General features: G+C 46.9%; 1 protein-coding gene across 6 annotated transcripts in view; it reads left to right on the forward strand.

Annotated features, from left to right (window-relative positions):
• Window positions 1-25,447, forward strand: part of RAPGEF4 (Rap guanine nucleotide exchange factor 4) — a 166,394-nt gene that overhangs the window by 134,972 nt on the left and 5,975 nt on the right. For all 6 annotated transcript variants that reach the window (XM_083627708.1, XM_083627710.1, XM_083627709.1 and 3 more), the window contains 7 exons: window positions 2,822-2,919; window positions 9,188-9,313; window positions 10,473-10,651; window positions 14,537-14,627; window positions 16,928-16,978; window positions 24,145-24,232; window positions 24,541-24,605. In XM_083627708.1, coding sequence (XP_083483834.1) covers window positions 2,822-2,919; window positions 9,188-9,313; window positions 10,473-10,651; window positions 14,537-14,627; window positions 16,928-16,978; window positions 24,145-24,232; window positions 24,541-24,605 — 698 coding nt within the window. The remainder of the gene's footprint in view (window positions 1-2,821; window positions 2,920-9,187; window positions 9,314-10,472; window positions 10,652-14,536; window positions 14,628-16,927; window positions 16,979-24,144; window positions 24,233-24,540; window positions 24,606-25,447) is intronic.

The following is a 25,447-nucleotide window of genomic DNA, read 5'->3' on the forward strand; positions in this document are numbered from 1 at the left end:
AGCCAGGCGATGAATCAGCTGAAAATTATTTAGTTGGTTGACAGACATTAAACTTGATTCAGTAATTTGACTGAGGTATATCTTCCCTGGTATTTTTAAATAAAAAGGTTTTTTTAGTAGTATATCTGTGTTAGGATCGGTGAACTGCCCTGAGATCTGTAGTTACAGGGTGGTATATAAACTGAAATAATAATAATAGCACAACAGCTTTGTGGTAATAAATGAGCTCTGTCTGGCGGAAAGACAGGATACAAATTTAACAAATAAGGATGCAGCCCTATTTACACTTAGCTGACATGGTCCTCCTGCTTTCCGTTTTCTCCTCACAACAACCCTGTGAGGTAAAAAGGTAAAGGGACCCTTGACCATTAGGTCCAGTCGTGACCAACTCTGGGGTTGTGGCGCTCATCTCGCTTTATTGGCTGAGGGAGCCGGCATACAGCTTCTGGGTCATGTGGCCAGCATGACTAAGCCGCTTCTGGCGAACCAGAGCAGCGCACGGAAACGCCGTTTACCTTCCCGCCGGAGCGGTACCTATTTATCTACTTGCACTTTGACGTGCTTTTGAACTGCTAGGTTGGCAGGAGCTGGGACCAAGCAATGGGAGCTCACCCTGTTGTGGGGATTCGAACCGCTGACCTTCTGATCGGCAAGTCCTAGGCTCTGTGGTTTAACCCACAACGCCACCCGCGTCCTACCCTGTGAGGTAGGTTAGGCTAAAAAAAGTGATTGGCCCAAGGTCACCCAGTGCGCCTCATGGCTGAGTGGGGATTTGATCCTTGGTCCAAAATTTGAACCACTACACCATGCTAGCTGCAATGCTGCCTCTGGGTGGTCTGTGAAGGTATCTCTGTCCTCATCCAACCCACCTTCTCTCCTTAGTATTTATGTGTGGGTAAGGCTTTAGGCGGGGGAAACAGGGTTCTATAAATCCTATGGGAATCCTTCTCACATGGGTGGTGTGCTCAAGATGGATGAGATCATGCCCTATATGTTTTCATTTGGTAAAATTTAGGGTGGGTGGGTTTTTTGGGAGGGGGAGGGTCCTGTGGCAAAAGCTTTGTTTTGATGGAAGATTAAATATTTGACCTTTAAGGCCGAGCATTAGTTGAAGGGAAGTCTTTAAGAAAGGTAGCGCAGCGTTGAGGTACGACTGCTGGTTCCAATTTTGTGCGGCGCTGTGAATTCTGACAGAGTTAATTAAAGCTACATTGGAGCGCAAATAGAAACTGTTGTCAGGGACAATTCTTTTCCCGCAAATGAATTGATACCAGGGGCGTCCCTATTCTGCAATTTCAATAGGATTTCTTTCACCAGAGTGGGAGCCATTCTGGTGGACCTACGCTAGGACAAAAAGATTTATAAGGCAGTTAATTAGCCCTTCTGAACCAATCCGTGACGTGCAGGTATCTTTTGTTGATGGGATTGCGAGAGCTAAATATAACTGACAGCACAATCTTACGCATCTCTTCCGAAAAGCAAGCCCAACCATCTCTATTACATTCCGAGATGAATTATTACATTATATGTTAGGGTTGCTGTGGTAAAACTTTCCCCACCTTCATCTGAATGTGATAAATCTCATTGACAGCTCTTTAGACCCATTTCCCTGAACAGGAACATCAGTGTTTTTGCCATCAGCCTTCTTCCAGCGCTGTGGATTAAACCGCAGAGCCTAGGGCTTGCTGATCAGAAGGTCGGCGGTTTGAATCCCCGCAACAGGGTGAGCTCCCGTTGCTTGGTCCATGCTCCTGCCAACCTAGCAGTTCGAAAGCACGTCAAAGTGCAAGTAGTTTCAAAGTGAAAGGTTTCTGGGAGATGATATATAATGAATTGAAAAAGATGTTAAAATATACATTTGTAAAGAAACCAGAGGCTTTTCTTTTAGGAATAGTAGGAAGTGAAATAAATGGAAAGGATTGTAAACTTTTCCAATACGCAGTAACGGCAGCAAGAATATTATTGGCCCAAAAATGGAAACAGGAGGAATTACCGACGCTTGAAGAATGGAGAATGAAACTGATGGATTATGCAGAACTGGACAAATTAACTGGGAAGATCAGATATCTACGAGATCAAAAGTTCATCGAAGACTGGGGAAAATTTGCAGAGTATCTGAAAAGTATATGTGATGAGCAAACAACGCTGGTGGGGTTTCAAGAAGCTCTGTGAATTTGAGGAGTATTGTAAAAAAGATAATACGATTGGGAGGGTATATTAAAAGGCAATATCAAATTAAAGAAATGCGTAATTAAAAATTAAAAACGGATGATTAGCAGAGAAGCTGAAGGAAGTCCAAAAGAGAAAATCTGTGATAAATTATGATATGGTATTACATGTATATGTATTGAAAATTAATAAAAATTATTAATAAAAAAAGAAAAACATTGGGATCAAAAAAATTAACACTCATAAATTTGGTATATGAAAGAGTGTTAAGGAGTGTAACGACAACTGAAAACAAACAATGAATGTCTGCCTCAGTGGTCTCTGTACTGTGTACATAAAAACTGTTTGGTATAATAACACAAACAAATAAAAACAAATTTTATATATCCAAATCACAAGTAACGCCACCGACTGGGCCGCTACTAATACTTACCTAACCCTTGAGTGCCGCACACAAATATTTGAATGTGTCATCCAGTCGAGTGGGCTCTCAAATTATAAAAGCTGCCCTTCCAAATGGAAAAGATTGTCTCAAATTCCACCGCAGGCATCCATTCTGTTTTGTTCCAATGAGAAGTCTTGACAACTTACTTTTCTTGTGAGAATGGGTGTACGTTTTCTATAGTATATCCCATGCTTTTCACGTTCACAGAAAAGGTGGTGCTAAAACCAAACGATGTTTCGGTGTTTACAACGCTCAGTGTTAACGGACGCCTCTTTGCTTGCCCTCGAGACCAGTTTGACTCACTGGTATGTAAGTATGCTAAGCCTCTGAACGCCTTTTGAGTCAGAGGCTGTGCTTTGTACTCCTTACTTGAACGCTATATAACATACTCATTTCTTATCCTGAAAATTTCTCCTCAGCCTTTCTGCATAACTATCCGCAAGACATCTGAAGGCAGCACAGTACAAAGAAGCGTTTTAATGTTTACTGTTTTGTTATGTTTTTATATATGTTGGAAGCCACCCAGAGTGGCTGGGGCAACCCAGTCAGATGGGTGGGGTACAAATTTATTATTATTATTATTATTATTATTATTATTATTATTATTATTATTGGAGATTTTCAAAGCTTGGCAAGAGGGCTGCAAAGAGTTGTGTGGGGAAGATCCATGCTATGGGAGTGGCTAGCATTCTCTGAGTAGGACGTCCCCTGATTCAGACCAGGTTTTTTAAATGTATTTATTTAGACAAATTTATATGCTGTGCGTATTTTCAATATGAGTACCAGCCGCTTCTCTCATATTTCACTCAAGAGCTACCCAAGTGTCACACCCTCATCCTAGAGAGGTCTAGAAATCAACCACATAGCAGTGGGGCCTCACGGAAAACAATGGCAGGAACCAGCAAAAATACAGTACAGCCGTACCTTGGAAGTCGAACGGAATCCGTTCCCGAAGTCCGTTCGGCTTCCGGAATGTTCGGAAACCAAAGCGCAGCTTCTGATAGGCTGCAGGAAGTTCCTGCAGCCAATCGGAAGCCCCCTCGGAAGTTCAGCTTCCAAAAGAAGGTTCGAAAACCGGAACACTCACTTCCGGGTTTCGATCATTCGGGAGCCGATTTGTTCGGGAGACGACGTTTGAGATCCAAGGTACGACTGTATTGAGGTGGTGATGGCCTTGGGGAGACCCCAATGATATCCTTTGGTGTTGCCATGTGTGGGGTTGCACTGCTGGCAGGCAGCTTATTACCCATGGCAGATCTGGCTAAAGACCCCTAGTCCTGGAAGCGCCAAGAGCAGTCGCCTGCTTACCCAAATGATGACCCAAGTATTTTCAGTGAACCTGTAGGGACAGGAGAATAAAACTCCCTATGCTTGTGGCATGAGAGCATATTTCTGTCCTTTTTTAAAGTGCAGTAAAAAGAAGTGTACAGTGGTACCTCGGGTTAAGTACATAATTCGTTCTGGAGGTCTGTTCTTAACCTGAAACTGTTCTTAACTTGAAGCACCACTTTAGCTAATGGGGCCTCCTGCTGCTGCCGCACCGCCGGAGCACAATTTCTGTTCTCATTCTGAAGCAAAGTTCTTAACCCAAGGTACTATTTCTGGGTTAGCGGAGTCTGTAACCTGAAGCGTATGTAACCTGAAGCATATGTAACCCGAGGTACCACTGTACATGTAATTTTTAAAAAAGCATTATATATAGGCTGGCATATTATGGAGGCACAGAATAAACTCTTTCAAGTCGTTCCTCAGTGCTCTATAATTAAAACCACTGTTCTCATTAGAAAGTCTGGCTTTCCTTAAAACATTCGAAATGTTTGCAAGTACTAACAGCAGAGTAATCCCGCCATGCTCCCAAGGGGTCCACTTCTAGAGACCTGGATTATTATTATAATGTGCTTTTTGGTCCTTTCATTCAGAGCAGTTTTCGTTGGCAGGCCAGCATGAATTAAGTCCCTCGCTCCAAGCCTTGATCCTGGCTCTTGTCCCCTCCCAGTGAGACACTTTGTAGGATTCAATCCATTTCAGAGGAGCAGTGAAATGGAAGCTTTGACGTCGCTTCAGATACAAAGATAGTTTTGGATCGCGATTGTTTAAAATATAAAGGAAGCAACTAAATTTAAATGCGAATATAAATTTTGTTTAGGCGGTAGTGTGCTTCTGGCATGCCGACGCTTGCGTCCTTCATTCATCGTTTTAAAGAGCCTACTGTATTTTGGACACAGCAGGCAGGTTGCAAAGAGCTGTAGGCAAGAGTTTTGGCACTTGCCTGGCACTAAACAGCAGCGCTTTGGGGTTTTTTGGAGAAGGAGTGGGGAGCCTTCTTTTGCAGTCCTTTGTGTTTAAAAGATTGGGAGATCTTCAGAACAGATACAAATGTAGTTGAAGGATAGCGAAAGATGGGTGCTGTAAAGGGAATTGGGGTTGCTCGTGCGTAAGGGGGCTGCTGCTCTAGGCAACGTTGTCTGGCTAAACCTTTCCCTGGCTGGACAGCCCTTTCTCTGTGGCTGTGTCAGTCACTGGCAGAATCCGTCAGTGGGTGTTTCCTGAACTTCTTCCAACATAAAAGCTCTTTGACGCCAAGTCTCCGCCTAGCCTCCCTGCGCGGAAGTCTTCTGCGCAGAGTGGGCGTGGCCAGCGGAGGTCCTGGGCTCTCCCCGCTGGTCTCTGTGGAAGAGTCTTGGAGCCATCTCTCCGAAGTCCTTCCCTGCTCCCCTTTCTTCCTGGTGTCACGCCGATTTCCTTCCCCAAAGGAAGTGTTCTCTCTCTCCCTGCTGGTCCCCTCTCCTGCATCGTTGGGGAGCCTTACCTCCACTCTTGGCTCCGACGGCAGTTCCCTGACAGGTACATCCATGGAACTCTCTCAGTCCTGGTTCGTAATCATAGTAAAAGGCACTGTCTCATTCATTTTAACAATAACAACAAAAATCAGTGGCTTCTACTGAATCAGTAAAATTTAAAAGTGCTTAACTTGGCTTGGGTTGTGCCTGCGTTTTTTTGGTGCTTTCGACCATTATTCCTTCTACTCCTTAGGAAAGCTCGCGTTTAGGATAGCCTTCAATGTGCCAGGTGAAAGCTTCCAGTTTTATGTTAATGATTAGTGAATATATTGCAATATGGGAAAAAATTGGAAAGGGAAACGTTGTCAATGAACTGCACTGCCCTCTAGTGGAGTAAAAAGCAACTAGGAAGGATAGCTTTACCTATCGTTGGGCGGCTGCCAGCTCAAATTACTGGTAACTAAAATGCAAAGGGTGTTAAGTTAATTCTTCTTAATGCAGGACTGTAGATATCAGCTCCGCTTACAAATTCAAGTGGGGAGCCGATTCTGATCAATTAAAATCCTTCAAAATGGAACATCTCATACCTTGCATGATTCTGCCTCTGCAGCTACAATTCAAGCTATGAATGGCAACCAAAATGCTGTCTAGTCTCTAAACCCTGTTTTCCCAAGGTCAAAAGAATCCTCATAGGAACCCCTTACAATCAACTCGCCGTTGCATCACTCACAAGCTGAGAGAGATAGAAATGCCATTTCTCAGCAGATGGAACATTTCGCTATAGATTAATGCAATGTTAACATTACTTAGCATTTATAGAGTGCTTTAGAGTCCGAAGTATTTTGCATGGATTATCTCAGTAGCTTTAAGTGTTTAACATCGTCCCCGTTCTGCTTACTGAGTTAGGGTGAGGCCAGCATAACAGCAGCATACCTAAGGCTGCGCAGAATTTTTAAGTTCACAGCATTAGTTCTCTTTAGGTCATCTATCAAACATACAAACTTTCCATTTGCGCACCAGGCGGCATCTTCATTCCTCGTGTTGCGTGGCATGGAAAAACGCCGTTTTGATGTTTCTTGTTTGTTTTAATGAAAGATGGGAACAATTAAGATTAATTTAGCCCGCACTTTGTATGTGCGTATCACTGTAATTAATATAATTGTGAGTGAAGGTCATGTGGAAACAAATGGCAGATAATGAATGGTATATTTATTCATGAGTGTACTCTTCGTATGTCAGAAGCCCCCGGTGTCAAGTAAACAAAAGAAGATTCCCCAGATGATTCCTAGGTCTGGAGATATGTGCTGTAAATGGCTTGTAAACGCGCAAGGATTTCTCCCCAGCCTGTTTCCCAAAGTGATATTTGCTCCACTGGGGAAAACACACAGTGGGTGCAAAAGAAAAAGAAGAAGAAGAGTTTGGATTTGATATCCCGCTTTATCACTACCCTAAGGAGTCTCAAAGCAGCTAACATTCTCCTTTCCCTTCCTCCCCCACAACAAACACTCTGTGAGGTGAGTGGGGCTGAGAGACTTCAAAGAAGTGTGACTGGCCCAAGGTCACCCAGCAGCTGCATGTGGAGGAGCAGGGAAGCAAACCCAGTTCACCAGATTACGAGTCTACCGCTCTTAACCACTACACCACACTGGCTCAGTCCCTGGCAACTCCAGGAAGGAATGGGTGTCCCCTATTAGGAACCATGGAAAGCCACTGCCAGTCAGTGTAGGCTGGGCTAGATAGACCACCGGCCTCACTTTTCCTGGCAGCTTTCTCCTGTATGCTTCCTCCCTGCAATGCAGCAGGAATGATGCATGAGAGAGAAAGAGATTTATATCATTGTATTTTAAGGCTGCTTTGTTTCAGTTATTCGACCCGACCTGGCCACAGTGATCCATGCGACGGTCACCTCCAGGCTTGACTACTGTAATTCGCTCTACATGGGGCTGCCCTTGAAGCTGTCCCAGAAACTCTGGCGGGTGCAGAATGCTGCAGCGAGGCTCCTCACGGGGTCTCTGCCATGGGAGTATATTCACCCAGTGCTTTTCCAGCTGCACTGGCTCCCGGTGGAGCACAGGGTCAGATTTAAGGTGCTGGTTTTGACCTTTAAAGCCCTTCACGGCATAGGACCCTGGTACCTACGGGACCACCTCTCCCAGTATGCCCCACGGAGAGCCTAAAGGTCCATAAATAGCAACACCCTAGAGGTCCCGGGCCCTAAGGAAGTTAGATTAGCTTCAACCAGAGCCAGGGCCTTTTCAACTCTGGCTCCGACCTGGTGGAGCGCTCTGCCTCATGAGACCAGGGCCCTGCAGGATCTGATTTCTTTCCGCAGGGCCTGTAAGACAGAGTTGTTCCGCCTGGCCTTTGGCTTGGAGCCAATTTGATTCCCTCCCCCTCTTTTTTCTTTTTCCTTTCTCCTCCTGCGATGAGGCTACATTTTAATATTTTAATGTTTCAATATTTTAATGTATTTTACTTTTGTTTTTAAGTTGTAATCATCCAACTTGTTTTTATTATTGCTTGTTAGCTGCCCTGAGCCCGGCCTTGGCTGGGGAGGGCGGGGTATAAATAATAATAATAATAATAATAATAATAATAATAATTATTATTATTATTATTATTATTATTATTATTATTATTATTCGTTTCCTGCAGCAAGGAAAACAATGAAACCTAGCTCACGTTGTTGGCATCCACCTGTCTCAAGAGACAATGGACAGAGGGGGTGAAGTCAAATCGCTGTGTTGGCAGCATCCAAGTGACCTCCCCAGAGCACAAGCCTGGGCAGTGTGTGCGGAGGTCCTGGGCTGCCCAGATGACAAGGCCCCCCTCTCAGCCTTGCAGATGTGGTCCAAAGGAAAGCAGAGCAATAGGTTTGGCACCAGCTTGGCTGCAGGGAGTTGCAGGAAGGAAGTGTACAAGGCACCATCCAACTGTCTTCGGGACTGCACTCCAGTGTGGTGTAGTGGTTAAGAGCGGTAGTCTCGTAATCTGGGGAACCGGGTTCGCGTCTCCGCTCCTCCACATGCAGCTGCTGGGTGACCTTGGGCTAGTCACACTTCTCTGAAGTCTCTCAGCCCCACTCACCTCACAGAGTGTTTGTTGTGGGGGAGGAAGGGAAAGGAGAATGTTAGCCGCTTTGAGACTCCTTAAAGGGAGTGAAAGGCGGGATATCAAATCCAAACTCTTCTTCTTCTTCTTTGTATAGGGTTTACTGCTTAGCCTTTTCTTCTCTTGAAGATATCCCACAAGGCAGCAGAGGTTTAGGATAAGAGTTTCCCTTCTCCTAGATGGGCTACCTTTGCAGGTTGATGAGTCCTGCCTGCCCTTACCTAGCTCACAGCGGCAATCATCCCTGTATACATTTATGCGGTAATGTGCGTGTTGTGCATTTAACTTCGAAGCCATTATTCTTGTTTTGTGCTGTGACCAATATTCACACAGTCAATTTTATACAGTGGTACATCAGGTTACATACGCTTCAGGTTATAGACTCTGCTAACCCAGAAATAGTGCTTCAGGTCAAGAACTTTGCTTCAGGATGAGAACAGAAATCGTGCTCCAGCAGCGCGGCGGCAGCAAGACGCCCCATTAGCTAAAGTGGTGCTTCAGGTTAAGAGCAGTTTCAGGTTAAGAACAGACCTCCGGAACGAATTAATTACTTAACCCGAGGTACCACTGTACAAGCGCCACTGCGTGCAAAAAAGCAAAACAGAAAAAGAGCTGTTAAAACAGAGTAAGAGATCAGGTGGATAAGAACGTTTACAGAGAGCTTTGTCGTTATTTTTCCCAGGTTCCACTGCAGGAACAAGAAGGCCCATCGACTGGGACTGTGGGAATGTTTGAACTCATGAGCTCCAAAGACTTAGCGTATCAAATGACCATTTATGAGTGGGAGCTTTTCAACTGCGTGCATGAGGTGAGGAGAATTCTTGTGCTTGTCCCATCGTAGGCTGAGACAGAAGTGGCTAACATGGGAGGGCAGAGTTGCGACAGAACTAGGTCTCTTCCCAGTGCACCTACACCATGTTGGCCTTCCCATTCCTTTGCCCCCACACCCGTCTCTCTCTCCCAGTAAGCAGCAGTAGCGCATTTGCCAGGAACTTAGTCTTGCAGCTCTGACCCCCCTGGACAGAGTGCTTCTGGGCTGCAAAAGTCGGTGGTAAAATCCGGAGACGGTAGAATGAGTTTTATCACTTCAGACTGTAAGTGCAGAATGCCATTTGGCACACCAGGGAGCTCTAACATTTCTGCCAATTCTTAAGTGAAAGGAAAACGTTTCTGTTTCTGGAAATATTACACAATTTGGGAGAAATTGAAATATGTTCAAATACTTTCTTAGCAAACCTAATCTTACATTGTTGCTTATAAAATTTTAACTTAGGCTGCATTCACATGGCAGTTTATTCTGTTTTTATTTTTTTTAATTTATATTTGGCCCTTCACATGATTTAAAAGCCACGTCCAGAAATACAGGTTATTGCAAGTTTTGCACTCATTTCCATACTATGGAAACATAGTATGGAACAGAGCTCTCTCTGCTTCTTTTGTAGCAACTAACATGGAAAAGAGAAGCAAACTTGCAGCATTTTCCACTATAGTTCCAATATTATGTGGAACTTAACAGGGAAAGTCATGAAAATGGAATAAACTGCTTTGTGAATGCAACCTTAGTTAACAGCGCGTAATGTTGGGCTCTTTCATATATCCTGGCTTGTTCCGAAGCTTTCAGCCGTATTTTCCAAGTAACAATAAAATGGGAAACTGTAGTTAATGGAAGTTAATGGTTGGTTTACAAACTTATGCAAAGGTGTGGCCAGTGCAATTATTCGTAAGTTGACAAGACTCTTGTCTAGTACAAACAACTAGAAGGAGAATTTAGTTAGCTTTTGGGAAGAGAGGAGGAACAGAAATGTGATCAGAGAACACTTGCTACATAGCAAGATCCAGCCCTCAGACTATTTGGAAACGTAACTAGAGATTTGTTCCAGGGCGGTTCTTTTTTTTCTTTTTTAAAAAGCACAAATCATTTGTCTAACCCTGATATTCTTCCCCTCTTCCTTTTTCCCCTCCCCTAGTTGGAACTGGTCTACCACACATTTGGGAGACACAATTTTAAGAAGACCACAGCGAATCTGGATTTGTTTTTGCGAAGGTTCAATGAACTCCAGTTCTGGGTAGTCACAGAGATTTGTCTTTGTTCCCAACTCAGCAAACGTGTCCAGCTCTTAAAGAAGTTCATCAAGATTGCAGCCCAGTAAGTATAGCTCAACGACTTTAACATTGCAACTCCTGTAAAGTTCCCTGGGAATGAGAGGAAGTCCCATTGAACTGAATGGGGCTTACTTTTCAGTAGGCATGTACAGTGGTACCTTGGTTCTCAAACTTAATCCGTCCTTTCCAAAAGCAAAGCGTTCCAAAACCAAGGCGCACTTTCCCATAGAAAGTAATGCAAAACGGATCAATCTGTTCCAGACTTTTTAAGACAACCTCTAAAACAGCAATTGAACATAAATTTGGCTATCTAATGAGATCATTGATCCATAAAATTAAAACAATAATCAGTGTACTGTACTATAAAATAAATAAGGCAGTATTGTAGATGATACAAATTAAATTTATTATTTTTTCTTACCTGCACTGATGATAGTCATAGTTTGGATGGGGGCTTCTATCAATTTACGCGGTCGCACAATTAATCAATCAATCAATAGCTGACTGGGTACCACAGTCACAAAAACAAATTAACCGAAAAAGCCTCAAATGCAAAAACGCAAAATAAATAGCAAAAACAAAAGCACCAAACTTAATCTGTTCTGGAAATCGGTTTGACTTCCGAAATGTTCGAAAACCAAGGCGCAGCTTCTGATTGGTGCATGCAACCCAGAAACAGTAGCCGATAGCCACATCGGACCTTTGGCTTCTGAAAAACGTACAAAAACCAGAACACTTATTTCCGGGTTTTTGGTATATGGGAACCAAGGCATTTGAGAACCAATGTACAGGATTGCACTACGGAAAGAGAGGTGTAAAATATGTCCTTAATGTGGGCTATTATACCTGCCATGGGCTGGAAGCCACGGCAGACTGCTGTAGACGTCACATGATCGGTTTTCTGTCTCTGGCAGGATGAGTAAGAATTCTTTTGTATGAAGATTTTGTTCTGCATCAGAGATGGTTATTTCTTATTGCCTCTCAGACTGCCTGTGAGAAAGGAATTGTCCAGGAGCGGCCTGTCCATTGCATGATTTTATATTCTTATTTATTATATTTATTTGTTGTTTCCCAACCGCAAAAATGAGACTCAAAGCAACTTACAAAAAAAAAAAGAAGAAGAACATTAAAAGCAAACGTAAAACAATAATTAAACAGCCTAAAATACACAAATTTTATATATATATATAACAGATCTAACGCCACTCCACCCCACTAAAATAAAGATCCAAAGGCTTGGGTGAATGAGAGTGTTTTTGCCTGTGGGACGCGGGTGGCGCTGTGGGTTAAACCACAGAGTCTAGGACTTTCCGATCAGAACGTTGGTGGTTCGAATCCCCGCGATGGAGTGAGCTCCCGTTGCTCGGTCCCAGCTCCTGCCAACCTAGCAGTTCGAAAGCACATCAAAGTGCAAGTAGATAAATAGGTACCCCTCCTGCGGAAAGGTCAATGGCGTTTCCGTGCGCTGCTCTGGTTCGCCAGAAGCGGCTTAGTCATGCTGGCCACAGGACCCGGAAGCTGTACGCCGGCTCCCTCGGCCAGTAAAGCGAGATGAGTGCCGCAACCCCAGTCGGCCACAACTGGACCTAATGGTCAGGGGTCCCTTTACCTTTACTTAACACCAGCTAGTGATGGCGCCAGTCTGCCAGAATCTGGGTTTTCCCCATTTTGTAACATCCAAATTCTCCATAGGACACCCAGCATCACCACTGCAGGTAGTATAGGTTATGCTTCCATTATTATCCTATGCAATGATACTGGTGCAGAATTTGGCAGGCCACATTCAGAGACTCGCAGTGCGTTAACAGTGTAAAGAGAATTGAACCCCCGTTTTTTAGCCATTTTTGCACAGAGCTGTTCTGCATTCTGCCCAGCAGAGGGCAGTAGCACATATAGATAAGAACAAAATGTGGTTCCTTTTCCTAACCATTAGCAGAAAATAGGAATAAATTTCATTAAGCTAAATAATTTGAACAATTTCCCTGTATACACTATTTTTAAAAAACACACAGCCCCCGCCCCTCAGGCACGCAAACACTGATGAACATTTACTTTTAGTGTGGAAAAAAAATGTCAGGGAAAAACATCAGCATTGCCTGAGGCAAGCAGATAACTAATATCCCAGAATCACTACTTACAGGATTAACCTCATGTTAATTCCCTTTTGACAACCTCCTGTTTATGTCAATATTCCCCCCCTCCCCCGTCTTTGTAAATTGGAAATAGCTAAAGTTCTCGGGATCTTTTTTTATTTATTGAATGCAAATAAGATATTCCTAATATAATGCAGATTTGATATTCCTAATATAAAATGATGACATTTTATTTCTGTTATTTCAGTTTCGTGGAGCTGTTCTTCGCAGTAAAAAAAAAAGATCGCTACTATGGCAACATGTTTTTTTTGTGTGTGTGTGTTAACTATACAGTGAAACAGGAAAATGTAATGGGATCATGAGGTCGATCAAATGTAGTTTTGCTCAAAATAGGTGAATTTCAAAGATGTGAAGGGATATTGCTTGTGAATGACTTGCCTCAAGCTGTACCCATGATCCAGAAAACTCTGGAAACACCATGTGGCCCATAGATTCGTCTGGGTTTCCAAAGAAAGGGAGAGAGAGAAGGAATGGCTCCTCCTTATTTTATTTGCTCCACCCACCTTTGGTTCTTGCTTGTTCCGCCATGAAGTGTGGTCCACATTTGCCTTTCCCCATTGGTTAAAGGCCCCTCATGGGGGGGGGGTTTCCCAGCCTTGTCCTAAACCAGTAGTGGAGACCCTAACAGTATAGCCCAGATGTTTCTTCCCCACAAACCACCTCCAGATATTTACTGAACTGCAGCTCCCATCGTGCCTGACAAGTGACATGATGGGAGTTGGAGTCCGAAAACTTCTAAACATTGACTAGTCCTGTGCTGGGGTGCTGAGCATTCTGGGGGTATTACCCATGACAATTTCATCACAGATAAGGGGAAGGTTTGGCACAGAGAATGCATATGTGATTTCCCTCACCCGAGCATGATTCAGGTGTATAAAACTTATTTTTTTCCCCTATAGTTTTTTGTTCCCCCATAGTTAATTTTCTGGGCGGCATACATCAAAACATAAATGCAAATGCAACATTAAAAACTAACAACAGCAGAGATAAAAATTACCATATAAGTTACCAGAACCAGTGGCGTAGCGTGGGGGGTGCAGGGGGGGCTGGCCGCACCGGGCGCAACATCTGGGGGTTAGGGTTAGGGGGCGCAAATCCACGGGTTAGGGGGCGCAAATTACTTGCCTTGCCCCGGGTGCTGACAACCCACGCTACGCCACTGACCAGAACACTATAGGATCTTATGGGGAAATGTCCCCCTGTACCAACAGAAGCAACGTTTGAATTCGGCCTTTGTCTCTTAGCAGGTTATGTTAGTTTTGTTTCTCTAAATTGGAAGCTGGACTTCTGCTGAATGGGACTCCCAAAGCCTAGCTAAGTGAGCATTGTTTTTGGAAATGCCCCGAGGATGGCCTTTATTGAGTGGAAGAGAATTAAGAAATACGTAGAACAAAAATAAAGTGGTATGAAGAGGTCTTTTAAGGAGTATCAGAATAAGACGCTAAGTGGTGACATTGTGGGTGTATTATTAAACCTTTCTTGTTTCACAGTTGCTTGTGATTTGATGTAATCCTCAAGAGGCTAACTTGGAAGTCAGTCCTGGTGATTCAGATGGTTTGCTTGTGAGAAAATATGCTCAGAATTGCAACTGAAGGAGTTAGTCTAAAATAAATACAGTAGGATATCCTTAGAAGCACGATAATAAGACTTGTCTGGATGAATACTTCCAAAATATAGAAGCACTGTAGAAGCCAGGCTTTCTGATTCTCAGTCCCCCCACCCCACCCCCCACCCCACCCCGCGCCCAATCAAACTGTGAACCTCTTCTTTTCTAGTTGCAAGGAATACAAAAACTTGAATTCCTTTTTCGCTTTGATCATGGGACTGAGCAACGTTGCAGTAAGCCGCCTCACAATGACCTGGGAGGTGAGTGCAGAGTAAATCCTAGTTCTACAAATGTCGCCGCCTTTCATTTCTTCCTTTGATTTTTCTGCTTTTGCCCGTCGTTGTAAACCATCGAATGCAGAGACTTCTCCCAATTTGCTCCTCCCCTATCGGGAAGAATGAACCACAATCCCTAGCTGAGCATTACATCTGGATCGCGCACCACAGAGCGCAAGATGAAGTCAAGATTTCCTTTTCTCTTACCATTCATGGTTTGTTCAGAGCAAAACAAGTTGCGGTTCCTAGTGATTTCATCACACTAAGCCCTGGGATTGTGGTTCTGTGCCATTGCTTGTGCTAAGGGAGGAGTGAAGTGGTAGTGATCTCTGCATTCACAGTAAACCATTTACCATTGTTTACAGTGGCAGTGGAACCAAACATAAGAAGGGCTGTGCTGGATCAGGCCAGTGACCCTACTAGTTGAGAAGCCCTAAATGGTCTCGGTCCAGTATATCTGAAGGAGCATCTCCACCCTCATTGTTCTACCCGGACACTGAGGTCCAGCGCTGAGGGCCTTCTGGCGGTTCCCTTGTTGCGAGAAGGCAAGTTACAGGGAACCAGGCAGAGGGCCTTCTTGGTAGTGGCACCCGCCCTGTGGAGTGCCCTCCCACCAGACGTCAAAGAGAACAACAACTACCAAACTTTTAGAAGACATCTGAAGGCAGCCCTGTTTAGGGAAGCTTTTAATGTTTGATGTATTACTGTATTTTAATATTTGGTTGGAAGCTGCCCAGAGTGGCTGGGGAGGCCCAGCCAGATGGGTGGGCTATAAATAAATTATTATTATTATTATTATTATTATTATTATTATTATTAAGAATCCTTTTCTTACAGTAGCCAACCAGATGCCTATGCGAAGCCTACAAGCAGGATCTGAGTTGCAGCAGCACACTCTCCCACTTCAGTTTCCTGCAACTGGTATTCAGAAGCCTGCACTGGGCCACAATTGAGTGTTAGATAAATAAATAAAAAGATGTTTAAAATGAGTACAGTCGTACTCATTGGCGTGCAGAAGGTTTCGGGTTCAGTCCCTACCATCTCCAGGGAGGGCTGGGAAGGATTCTCTGCCTGAAACCCAGGATAGCCATTGCTAGTCAAGGGGATGCTAATGAGCTCAGTGGACCTAATGGTCTGACTGCTAATGAGCTCAATGGACCTAATAGCAATGAACTCAGCATAAGGCAGCTTCCTACCGTATTTTTCGCTCTATAAGACGCACCAGACCATAAGACGCACCTAGTTTTCGGAGGAGGAAAACAAGAAAAAAAATATTCTGAATCTCAGAAGCCAGAACAGCAAGAGGGATCGCTGCGCAGTGAAAGCAGTGATCCCTCTTGCTGTTCTGGCTTCTGGGATAGCTGCACAGCCTGCATTCACTCCATAAGACGCACACACATTTCCCCTTACTTTTTAGGAGGGAAAAGGTGAGTCTTATAGAGCAAAAAATACGGTATGTTCCTGTGAGGGAGCTGATGGTCATTTAAAAACAACAAGTCAAAAGTCCCCTGTAGCTCAGAGAACTAGTGTATACATTTGTTGGATCCTGACCTTAGTCATACGTATTCTAGCAATGATAACAAAGGAGAGAGAGAGAGAGAGAGAGAGAGAGAGAGAGAGAGAGAGAGAGAGAAACAGCGACCTTTGATTCCAGAGCTAGTTCAGATTATATGTGCTAGTTCATATTATACAGCACCTTCCGGAAGTGCGCACTTGAGGAACGATTGGCCTGTGTACACATTGTAGAGGTCTGTTGTTCTTTAATGTAAATAATTTCGCCAGATCACTGCTCCCAAGGACGTCATTATTTATTTCTTAAATGCGCTGCACTAAAGATGGGGCCGACGTGAAACTTGAAACAGATGTGTCTTCTTCATCCCCTCCCCACAAAAAAAAAAACCCCAAACAAACCCTGCAGATGAACGCTGGGAAATCCACACAGGCATGTGGACCGCTTTGCTGCTCCATAACCTTTGCGAACCAAGAGAAAATCTCTCTGGCATTTCCCAGGGTATTGGGGGTGGGGTGGGGTGTATTTTGGATCCCAAACGGCTAAAAGCTTCGTGGCTCTCTATTTATAATCTGGTTGCTAGGAGACTTACTGTATTTTCCCCCCGCAGCTGCATTGTTGTAAACCTGTGGCAAAAGAGCAAGTCTTTTTCCATCTCGGGGCTGTGTTGTAGGAACTGTGCGCTGGGGAAATTGAGTCTGCCGCACACACAGTTCAGTCCATCTTGATTCGATTACAGGCTTCCCACATGTGTGCTTGTCTCTTGTCTTGACAGAAACTCCCGAGCAAGTTCAAGAAGATCTATGCAGAGTTCGAAAGCTTAATGGTAACTGGCTTAATGCTTAAGCGCTACCTGGATTCACCCTGGTTTCTGAACACCTGATCTGAATTTGTCTATTTCCCAACGTTTTATGTGTCCTTGTGTGACTTTAAGGAATTTATGAGCCCGCCACAGCACTGATAAAACAAGCATGTATGACGAATAAATTATACTCTCAGGGAGCCTATTATGAGAAAATGTATGCCCTACTTAAAGTCGGCCTGGGAAATTTAGAAAACTTTATCATCCCTTGTGTCAGGGGTTCAGGAGCAGAAGGGACGGATGGAGAGGAATCGGAGGGAGAAGTTAGCGACGAGAGCCGACCAAGGTCCCTAAGTCTCTCCAGCGAATCGGAGGATTCACAGAAAGGGGCTCCCGTGGGCAGAGCTGGGGGGTTGCCAAGAGGGGCACCTCAGGAAGGAGGGACCAGAGGGGATTCAGAGAGCAGCAGCTGGAAATCCGGACCAGCTACGCCACCAGAGAGCAGCAGGGGGGAGGAGTTCCAGGCACCAGCGACAGGCAGCTCTCCGGCAGCAGCCACGCCTGCGTCGGAGAGCGAGGAAACGGTAGAGAGGAGGGTCGGAGACAGCGCGCGCGCGCCAAGTTCAAATGTAACAGAGGGAGGCGCAATGAGCAGCCCGGAAAGGGAGCCAGGTCCTAAAGCCCGCCGAAGGGAGGGGGAGGAATCCGAAGGGTCCGCATCCGAGGCATCCAGGAAGGAAGGAACCCCGGGGGGTGGTAGGACCCAGAGGCGAAAGGAGAGACGCAAAAGGTGGAGCAAGGCTAGGGTCTTGAACTGGTGTACAGGAGGCGGAGATTCAGATGGGACTTCGCCGATCTAGGGAATAGACGTAGAGACGCACGCTAAGATTTGGAAATGGAAACTATACTTCAATAAAGACTTTATACCGTTCTACCGGCTAGCGTTGGTCCTTTGTGAGCCGGGACCTAGAGGCAGTCTCTGACAGTAAGTCCCATCTCACAAAGTTTTCATCAGTTCTCTTTGACTCAAGCGGCGTGTGGGGAGCGAAGCAGGGAGGAAAGAGGACTGGTGCCTTGGGAGCTCACAAGAGTCAAGCGACATGTCTACTGAAGAGCAAATTGCTTCCCTGCAAGAAGCGGTAACGCAGCTCAGCGCAGAGATACTCGCCTCCAGGAAAAGAGAGGATGAAGCGGCTGCTGCATGCCGAGATCTCCAAGCCAGGTTGGACGTGCTTACTAAGCAGGCACAAACGGGGTCCAGATCCGAGGGGATCGGGTTGGGGAGGAGAGGAGGCAGCATTGTATCTCACTTCGATGGGAATTTACAGCAGTACCCCAATTTCCGAGCAGACGTGCAGTTTGCGCTGAAACTGCTGGAAAAAGAGTTTAGAGATGAGCAGGAAAAAGTGGGGTTTATCTTGTCTCATTTGCAAGGAGACGCGAAAGCATGTCTGCGCAATCTGTGGAGAGATATGGACCCAGCGCTCCAGAGTTCAGCTGCATTCATTAAAGCGATGGATTCTTGCTTTCTATCGAAAATAGACATTGACATTGCCCGTAAGGACATATTTGGGCTGAGACAAGGGAAAGCCAGCGTGAGGCAGTATCACTCCCGCTTTTTTGCATTGGTCAATGCCTTGGGGTGGGACAAGGATTCCCCCCCCGTTAGAGATCTTTATTGGGAAGGATTGAACCCCCAAATCAAGGATGAGATAGCGCGGGGGGAGAGACCCAAAAGCACCCAGGAAGTGGTGGACAGATCGCTCGCAGTGGGGGTGAGGCTGGAGGACCGCCCATGGGACAGAGAAGAAGGGCGTTGGGGACGCACACCAGCCAGAGCGCCCTCCCTCTTGCCCAGGGATGTCGCGCGTGCGCAATCAACGACTCCGCAAGCAGGGGGGGAGGAGCCAATGGAGATCGGCGGTGCTAGAGCTCAATCAGCCACCAGAGCCTTAACACCGGGAGCAGTCAAAACAAAGCAGCCTAGAGGGAACAGGAAGTGTTACATCTGTGAAAGTCCTAAGCACATGGCGAAAGAGTGTCCCCAGAGGCTCCACAAGCACACTGCAGCTTCAATGACAGTAATGGGAGCAACTCAGCAAAGTGAACCACAGCAGGGAAACGAAGGAGTCTGGCTGGAAACAGAAGCACTGGGGGCCAGCCAGGCGAGTCAGTAAAGAAGTCCCCAGAGATTTTGAAGCCCACGGATCCCCTCCCGCCCAAACCAGTGGTGCAGCTCACCGCATCGCTCCAGCTGCCCAGTGGTCTCACTTTAGAAGTGCCGATTACGATTGACTCTGGCAGTAATGCGGACTTTATCGCACTGGAATTCCTTCAACAACACAACATAGCGCTACTGCCAGCCACACTGCCCCTGAACGTTGTCACAGTGGATGGCAGGGAACTGCTAGGGGGGCAGGTGGTACAGCAGACACCACCTATGGTGATGCAAATTGGGAATCACCGAGAAGTAATCAGCTTCAACGTCACCCAATTGTCGGACACGCCAGTAGTTCTGGGAATGAGTTGGCTACACAGGCACAGCCCAGCATTGGCATGGTACCAACGCCAACTGACTTTTGGCTCCTCCTACTGTGCGGAACACTGCATTCTGCCTAGACCAGAAGGGGAGGAGGATGACCCACAGTTACATTTGGGCACGCTGCAAGCAGTACCTCTCAAGTATTCTGAATTTTTGGAGGTGTTCTGCGAGAAGGAAGCGGACAAGCTACCCCCCCACAGACCCTATGACTGCAAGATTGATCTCCTGCCGGGGGCGACGCTGCCAACAGGGAAACTGTATTCCATGTCTGAGGATGAACTGCAGGAACTTAGGGAGTTCATAGACCACAATTTGAAGCGCGGGTTCATCCGGGAGTCGAAAGCTGTAGGGGGCAGCCCAGTATTCTTTGTGAAGAAGCGAGACACGCCCCAGAAGAGGCTTGTAGTGGACTTTCGAATTTTGAACTCGAAAACCAAGCCCTCGTCCTTCCCCATGCCCAAAATAGACGACCTGCTCGCGACGGTAAGGAAAGGACGCGTTTTCACCAAGTTGGATCTGCGAGGCGCGTACAACCTGATTCGTGTGCGGGAGGGCGACGAGTGGAAGACGGCCATGTTCACACCACTGGGCACCTACGAATACAGAGTTATGCCCTTCGGATTACAAAATGGCTCTCACTGTTTTCAAGCCTTTATGCATCACGTGTTGGCGGGACTCCTTTACAAGAAGTGCGTATGCTTCCTGGACGACATCCTGATATTTTCTGAGTCGCGAGAGGCGCACGAGAGGGATGTCAGGGAAGTTCTGCAGAGACTAAAGGAGCACAGGCTGTATGCCAAGCTGGAGAAGTGCCAGTTCGACGTGACGGAGGTGGATTTCCTGGGCTATAAACTGTCGGACAAGGGGCTCGCCATGGACAGCGCCAAGGTTCGCTCAGTATTGGACTGGAAAAGCCCGCGCAATCGGAAGGAAGTCCAGCGGTTTGTCGGCTTTGCCAACTTTTATCGCAAGTTCATCAAGGGGTTCGCTATGCAAACGGCGGCCATCACCGACACGCTCAGCTCCAAGAAGAAGAAGTTTCTCTGGACGGAGGAAGCGGAGCAGTCCTTTCAGAAACTCAAGCGTCTCTTCGCGTCCGAGGAGCAGCTGCTGCATGTGAATCCCAGCAGACCAATGAGGGTGGAGACAGACGCCTCAGACAGAGCCGTGGGAGCTGTACTGTTGCAACAAGACCAGCAGGGGGACTGGAGGCCGTGCGCCTTCTACTCAAGGAAGCTCAGCAAGTCGGAGCAGAATTACACCATCTGGGACAGGGAGTTGCTAGCCATCCATGCAGCGTTCAAGGCGTGGCGGCACTTCCTTATCGGAGCCAGACACACAGTGCAGGTCCGCACGGACCACAAGAATCTAGAGTACTGGCGCACGGCGAGGTTCCTGAATCAGAGGCACATTAGATGGGCAGAGTTCTTCGCGGACTTCGACTTCAGGATAGAGTACATCCCGGGTGACAACAACATCATGGCGGATGCCTTGTCCAGAAAGCCGCAATACCTCGAGGAGGAGGCACCGTCGGCAGCCAAGCACATTTTCGCACCGGAAGCGTGGGCTTGCGCTTCGGCGACCGTGGATCTGGACGCCGTACGTCGAGCGTTGCAGGAGGACCCCTTCGCGCAAGCCAAGATGGAGGAGGTGCACAAGGGCACGGTGAAGGACGACGAGTTCCAGATCAGAGACGGGTTGCTCATCCGCAAGGGAGCACTCTACGTGCCGGGGAATGACCTCCGCGCGAGGGTGCTGCAGCAGCTACACGACGCCCCCACTGCCGGGCACTTTGGCAGAGAAAAGACTGTAGAACTAGTGACCAGAGACTTTTGGTGGCCCAAGATGCGGGGGGAAGTAGCGGATTACGTCTCGAGATGCGACACCTGCCAAAGAGCCAAGTCAGTGCACAAACCGCCGGCGGGATTGCTGGAACCGTTGCAGACGCCGTCTGAGCCGTGGGAACGGGTGGCCCTGGACTTTGTCACGGATCTGCCCAGTTCGAGGGGAAAGACGGCAGTGCTTGTGGTGGTGGACATGTTTACCAAGATGGCACACTTCATCCCGTGTGCGAAGGTGGCCACGGCAGAACAGACCGCCAGGCTGTTCATAGACCACGTGTTTAAGGTCCACGGTCTGCCACGATCTATTCTATCCGACCGGGGTCGGCAGTTCATCTCGAACTTCTGGCAAAAGTTGATGGGCATCCTGAACGTCAAGATCAATCTAGCGTCGGCGAGACACCCGCAGACCAACGGACAAGCGGAGAGGGTCAACGCCATCATGCAGCAGTACCTGAGATGCTACGCCAATCAGCAGCCTAACACGTGGGTGGACTACCTGCCCCTCGCAGAGTTCGCTTACAACAATACGAAGCACGTGTCGACGGGGGTGACGCCGTTCTTCGCCAACAACGGGAGGCATCCCAGAACCTTCCCAGGTTTAGAGAGCGTGGGGGAGGGGGAGCCGCAGGCAGCGGAAGACTTAGCGTCAGAGTTGCAGGAAGTCCACGAACAGCTTAGGAGGCAGTTGGAACTGGCCAAGCACGCATACAAACTGCAGGCTGACAGACACAGGAGAGTAGGGGAAGACATACAGGTGGGAGATTGGGTCTGGTTAGCAGCGCAAGCAGTGCCGACCAAATCGTTGGCCAAGAAGAAGCTAGGGCATAAGCAGCTAGGGCCTTACCAAGTCCAGGCACAGGTCAATCCAGTGGCCTTCCGGTTAGCGCTTCCGGAGGGTTCCAGAATGCATCCGGTGTTCCATAGATCGGTGCTCACGCCCTACAAAGCACCGCATAGATTTCAGGAGCCAGGCACAGCACCAGATCCGCCCAGAGAAGGACCCAGGGAAGGGGGGTCGCCAAGAGGGGAGCGCATCAACGAAGCCACAGAGATTTTAGACTCGAGATGGGGGGAAGAGGGAGTAGAATACCTTCTTGCCAGAGAGGATACCCCGGCCAGCGCCAACAGTTGGGTGCCGGGCTATGCCTTGGACGAGCCCCTTCTCAAGGAAGAGTTCCATGCCATTTTCCCACACAGGCCCATGCCAGCCGAGTATTTCGACGACTGGCTCTTCACACCCACACTTTCAGGCAGCACGTTCCAGGGGTTCGACTCGGACGAGGAGACGGCACCACACATACGCTCTCCGGAGGGTTCAACCTCGGGTTCTGCCTCAGACCGCTCCTATTGGTGGGATACTCAACCAGAGGAGCAGTGGCGCAGGAAGTGGCTGGGGGGTCCCTGGCAGGCATCACCCTCAGAGGGGAACGGGGGAGAGATGGACATGGACGTGTTGGGGGAGGACGTGGGATTTGAACACGAAGGCAGGGAGATGGAAGCAGAGGAGATCGACGTCGACGAGCGCACGGAGGACGAGCCAGACCTGCCCGATGTGATGTACGACACGGGGGAAGAACTGTATCCGGCACTCACCCCCGCCACGACGGAGCACCCAGAACCCACACCGGAAGGAGGGGAGGGGGGAAGGGGGGGCTTCGAGGGGGGGATGGATGTCAGGGGTTCAGGAGCAGAAGGGACGGATGGAGAGGAATCGGAGGGAGAAGTTAGCGACGAGAGCCGACCAAGGTCCCTAAGTCTCTCCAGCGAATCGGAGGATTCACAGAAAGGGGCTCCCGTGGGCAGAGCTGGGGGGTTGCCAAGAGGGGCACCTCAGGAAGGAGGGACCAGAGGGGATTCAGAGAGCAGCAGCTGGAAATCCGGACCAGCTACGCCACCAGAGAGCAGCAGGGGGGAGGAGTTCCAGGCACCAGCGACAGGCAGCTCTCCGGCAGCAGCCACGCCTGCGTCGGAGAGCGAGGAAACGGTAGAGAGGAGGGTCGGAGACAGCGCGCGCGCGCCAAGTTCAAATGTAACAGAGGGAGGCGCAATGAGCAGCCCGGAAAGGGAGCCAGGTCCTAAAGCCCGCCGAAGGGAGGGGGAGGAATCCGAAGGGTCCGCATCCGAGGCATCCAGGAAGGAAGGAACCCCGGGGGGTGGTAGGACCCAGAGGCGAAAGGAGAGACGCAAAAGGTGGAGCAAGGCTAGGGTCTTGAACTGGTGTACAGGAGGCGGAGATTCAGATGGGACTTCGCCGATCTAGGGAATAGACGTAGAGACGCACGCTAAGATTTGGAAATGGAAACTATACTTCAATAAAGACTTTATACCGTTCTACCGGCTAGCGTTGGTCCTTTGTGAGCCGGGACCTAGAGGCAGTCTCTGACACCTTGATATTTCTGCTAGATTCTATATTCCAACCAGCATGCATTATTGTTACAGATTTATGGTTTTAGAGCTTTATAGAGATGGCTCAGCGAATGCTGTTCTCTTCTTCAGATAAGCACACTGTTTAATAACCACACCTCTAGCTGTATTTTCCCTTTTGATAATAAACACTTCTTTTGTTAAGTAATTACACTCTCATCAGACAGCACGTAACTTATAAGGAACAGGCAGCTAATGAAATGGATGATTACTATCTTTCCAAAGAAGCGTTGAAAGAAGACTATCCTTATTATGAACGGAGCATAAATTAGGTTATGAAATTATTACATTTTTTTTAAAAAAAACAACTGTTAACTAACAATTATTTGTATTTTACGAAATACTTGCGCAGGTCTGACTGTGTCTTTTCCCCCCCACAGGACCCATCAAGAAATCACAGGGCCTACAGACTGACGGTAGCTAAACTGCAACCTCCTGTTATTCCATTCATGCCTTTACTCATAAAAGGTAACTATCTGAAGGGGGTGAAGAGCATGCAATAATAATAATAATAATAATAATAATAATAATAATAATAATAATAATATCAAATGATACTTTTGATCCCCGTTTCCCCATTTCTTTACAAATCTAAGCGTTACTGTCTAAATGTTACTTTTTTCTTTTTCTTTTACTTTTTACAAGTAAATGCTTTGAATGGGCAATAGCATGTAAGAAGTGAAAAAGTTGGTCCATCTTCTCAGTGTCTGGATATCTATCTATGTCGGATTCAACTATTGCCAGTTACACAGGTGGTGCCTTTATTTATATTGCAGACATGACATTTATCCATGAAGGGAACAAGACCTTCATCGACAATCTAGTGAACTTCGAAAAAATGGTAAGTAGGGCATATTTCTAAAGCAAGATTTTCGATGGCTCTGTAAGAGTGATGACTGTGCACTGGGCGTTACCTGTATCCTATAGAAATGGGTGGGGGGAAACTGATTCCCATTGCTTTTGGGATGTGGGTCCACCCCATAGTGGTACAAAAAGGGCTGAGTAGCAGGCTGGCCCCAGGACAAGGCAGGCTTTCAGACTGGAAAACATTTCAGAGGGCAGCAGGTTTCAGTTCAGAGTAAAATCTATTGCCTTTCTGGGTTGCAGATCTGTGTTTTTAAGTACAGTCGTGCCTTGGTTTTCAAACAGCTTAGTTCTCGAATGTTTTGGCTCCCGAACACAACAAACTCTGAAGTGACTGTTCCGGTTTGTAAAGTATTTTTGGAAGCCAAACGTCCAAAGGAGGCTTCCGATTGGCTGCAGGATCTTCCTGCAGCCAATCAGAAGCCACATTTTGATTTCCAAACGTTTTGGAAGTCGAATGGACTTCTGGAATGGATTCTGTTCAACTTCCAAGGTATATACTGTATACTGTTTTGTTGCTTTTATGTATACCGCTTGGAGATTTTGAAATCCTAAGCAGTTTGGAAATGCTTTAAAGTGATTGGCAAATAAATGAACCACTGATTTATTTCCATGGATCCAGCATAAAAAACATATTTTAAAGTTACTTGCCCCTTGCAGGTTAGTGTTTCTCATCTATATACTGCCAATGAAGCCACAGCAAGTTCTCTTACCAAAATCATTATTTATCTGCCTAATTTCTCTCAGTAGCTAATTTTGCTGGCAGATGCCAATGGTTAGGCATATTCTGATCTACCTGGAATTTCCTGCTTCCTTAGG

The sequence above is a fragment of the Podarcis filfolensis genome (genome assembly GCF_964270895.1).
Source record: "Podarcis filfolensis genome assembly, chromosome: 1".
In the NCBI taxonomy this organism is placed as follows: Eukaryota; Metazoa; Chordata; class Lepidosauria; order Squamata; family Lacertidae; genus Podarcis; species Podarcis filfolensis.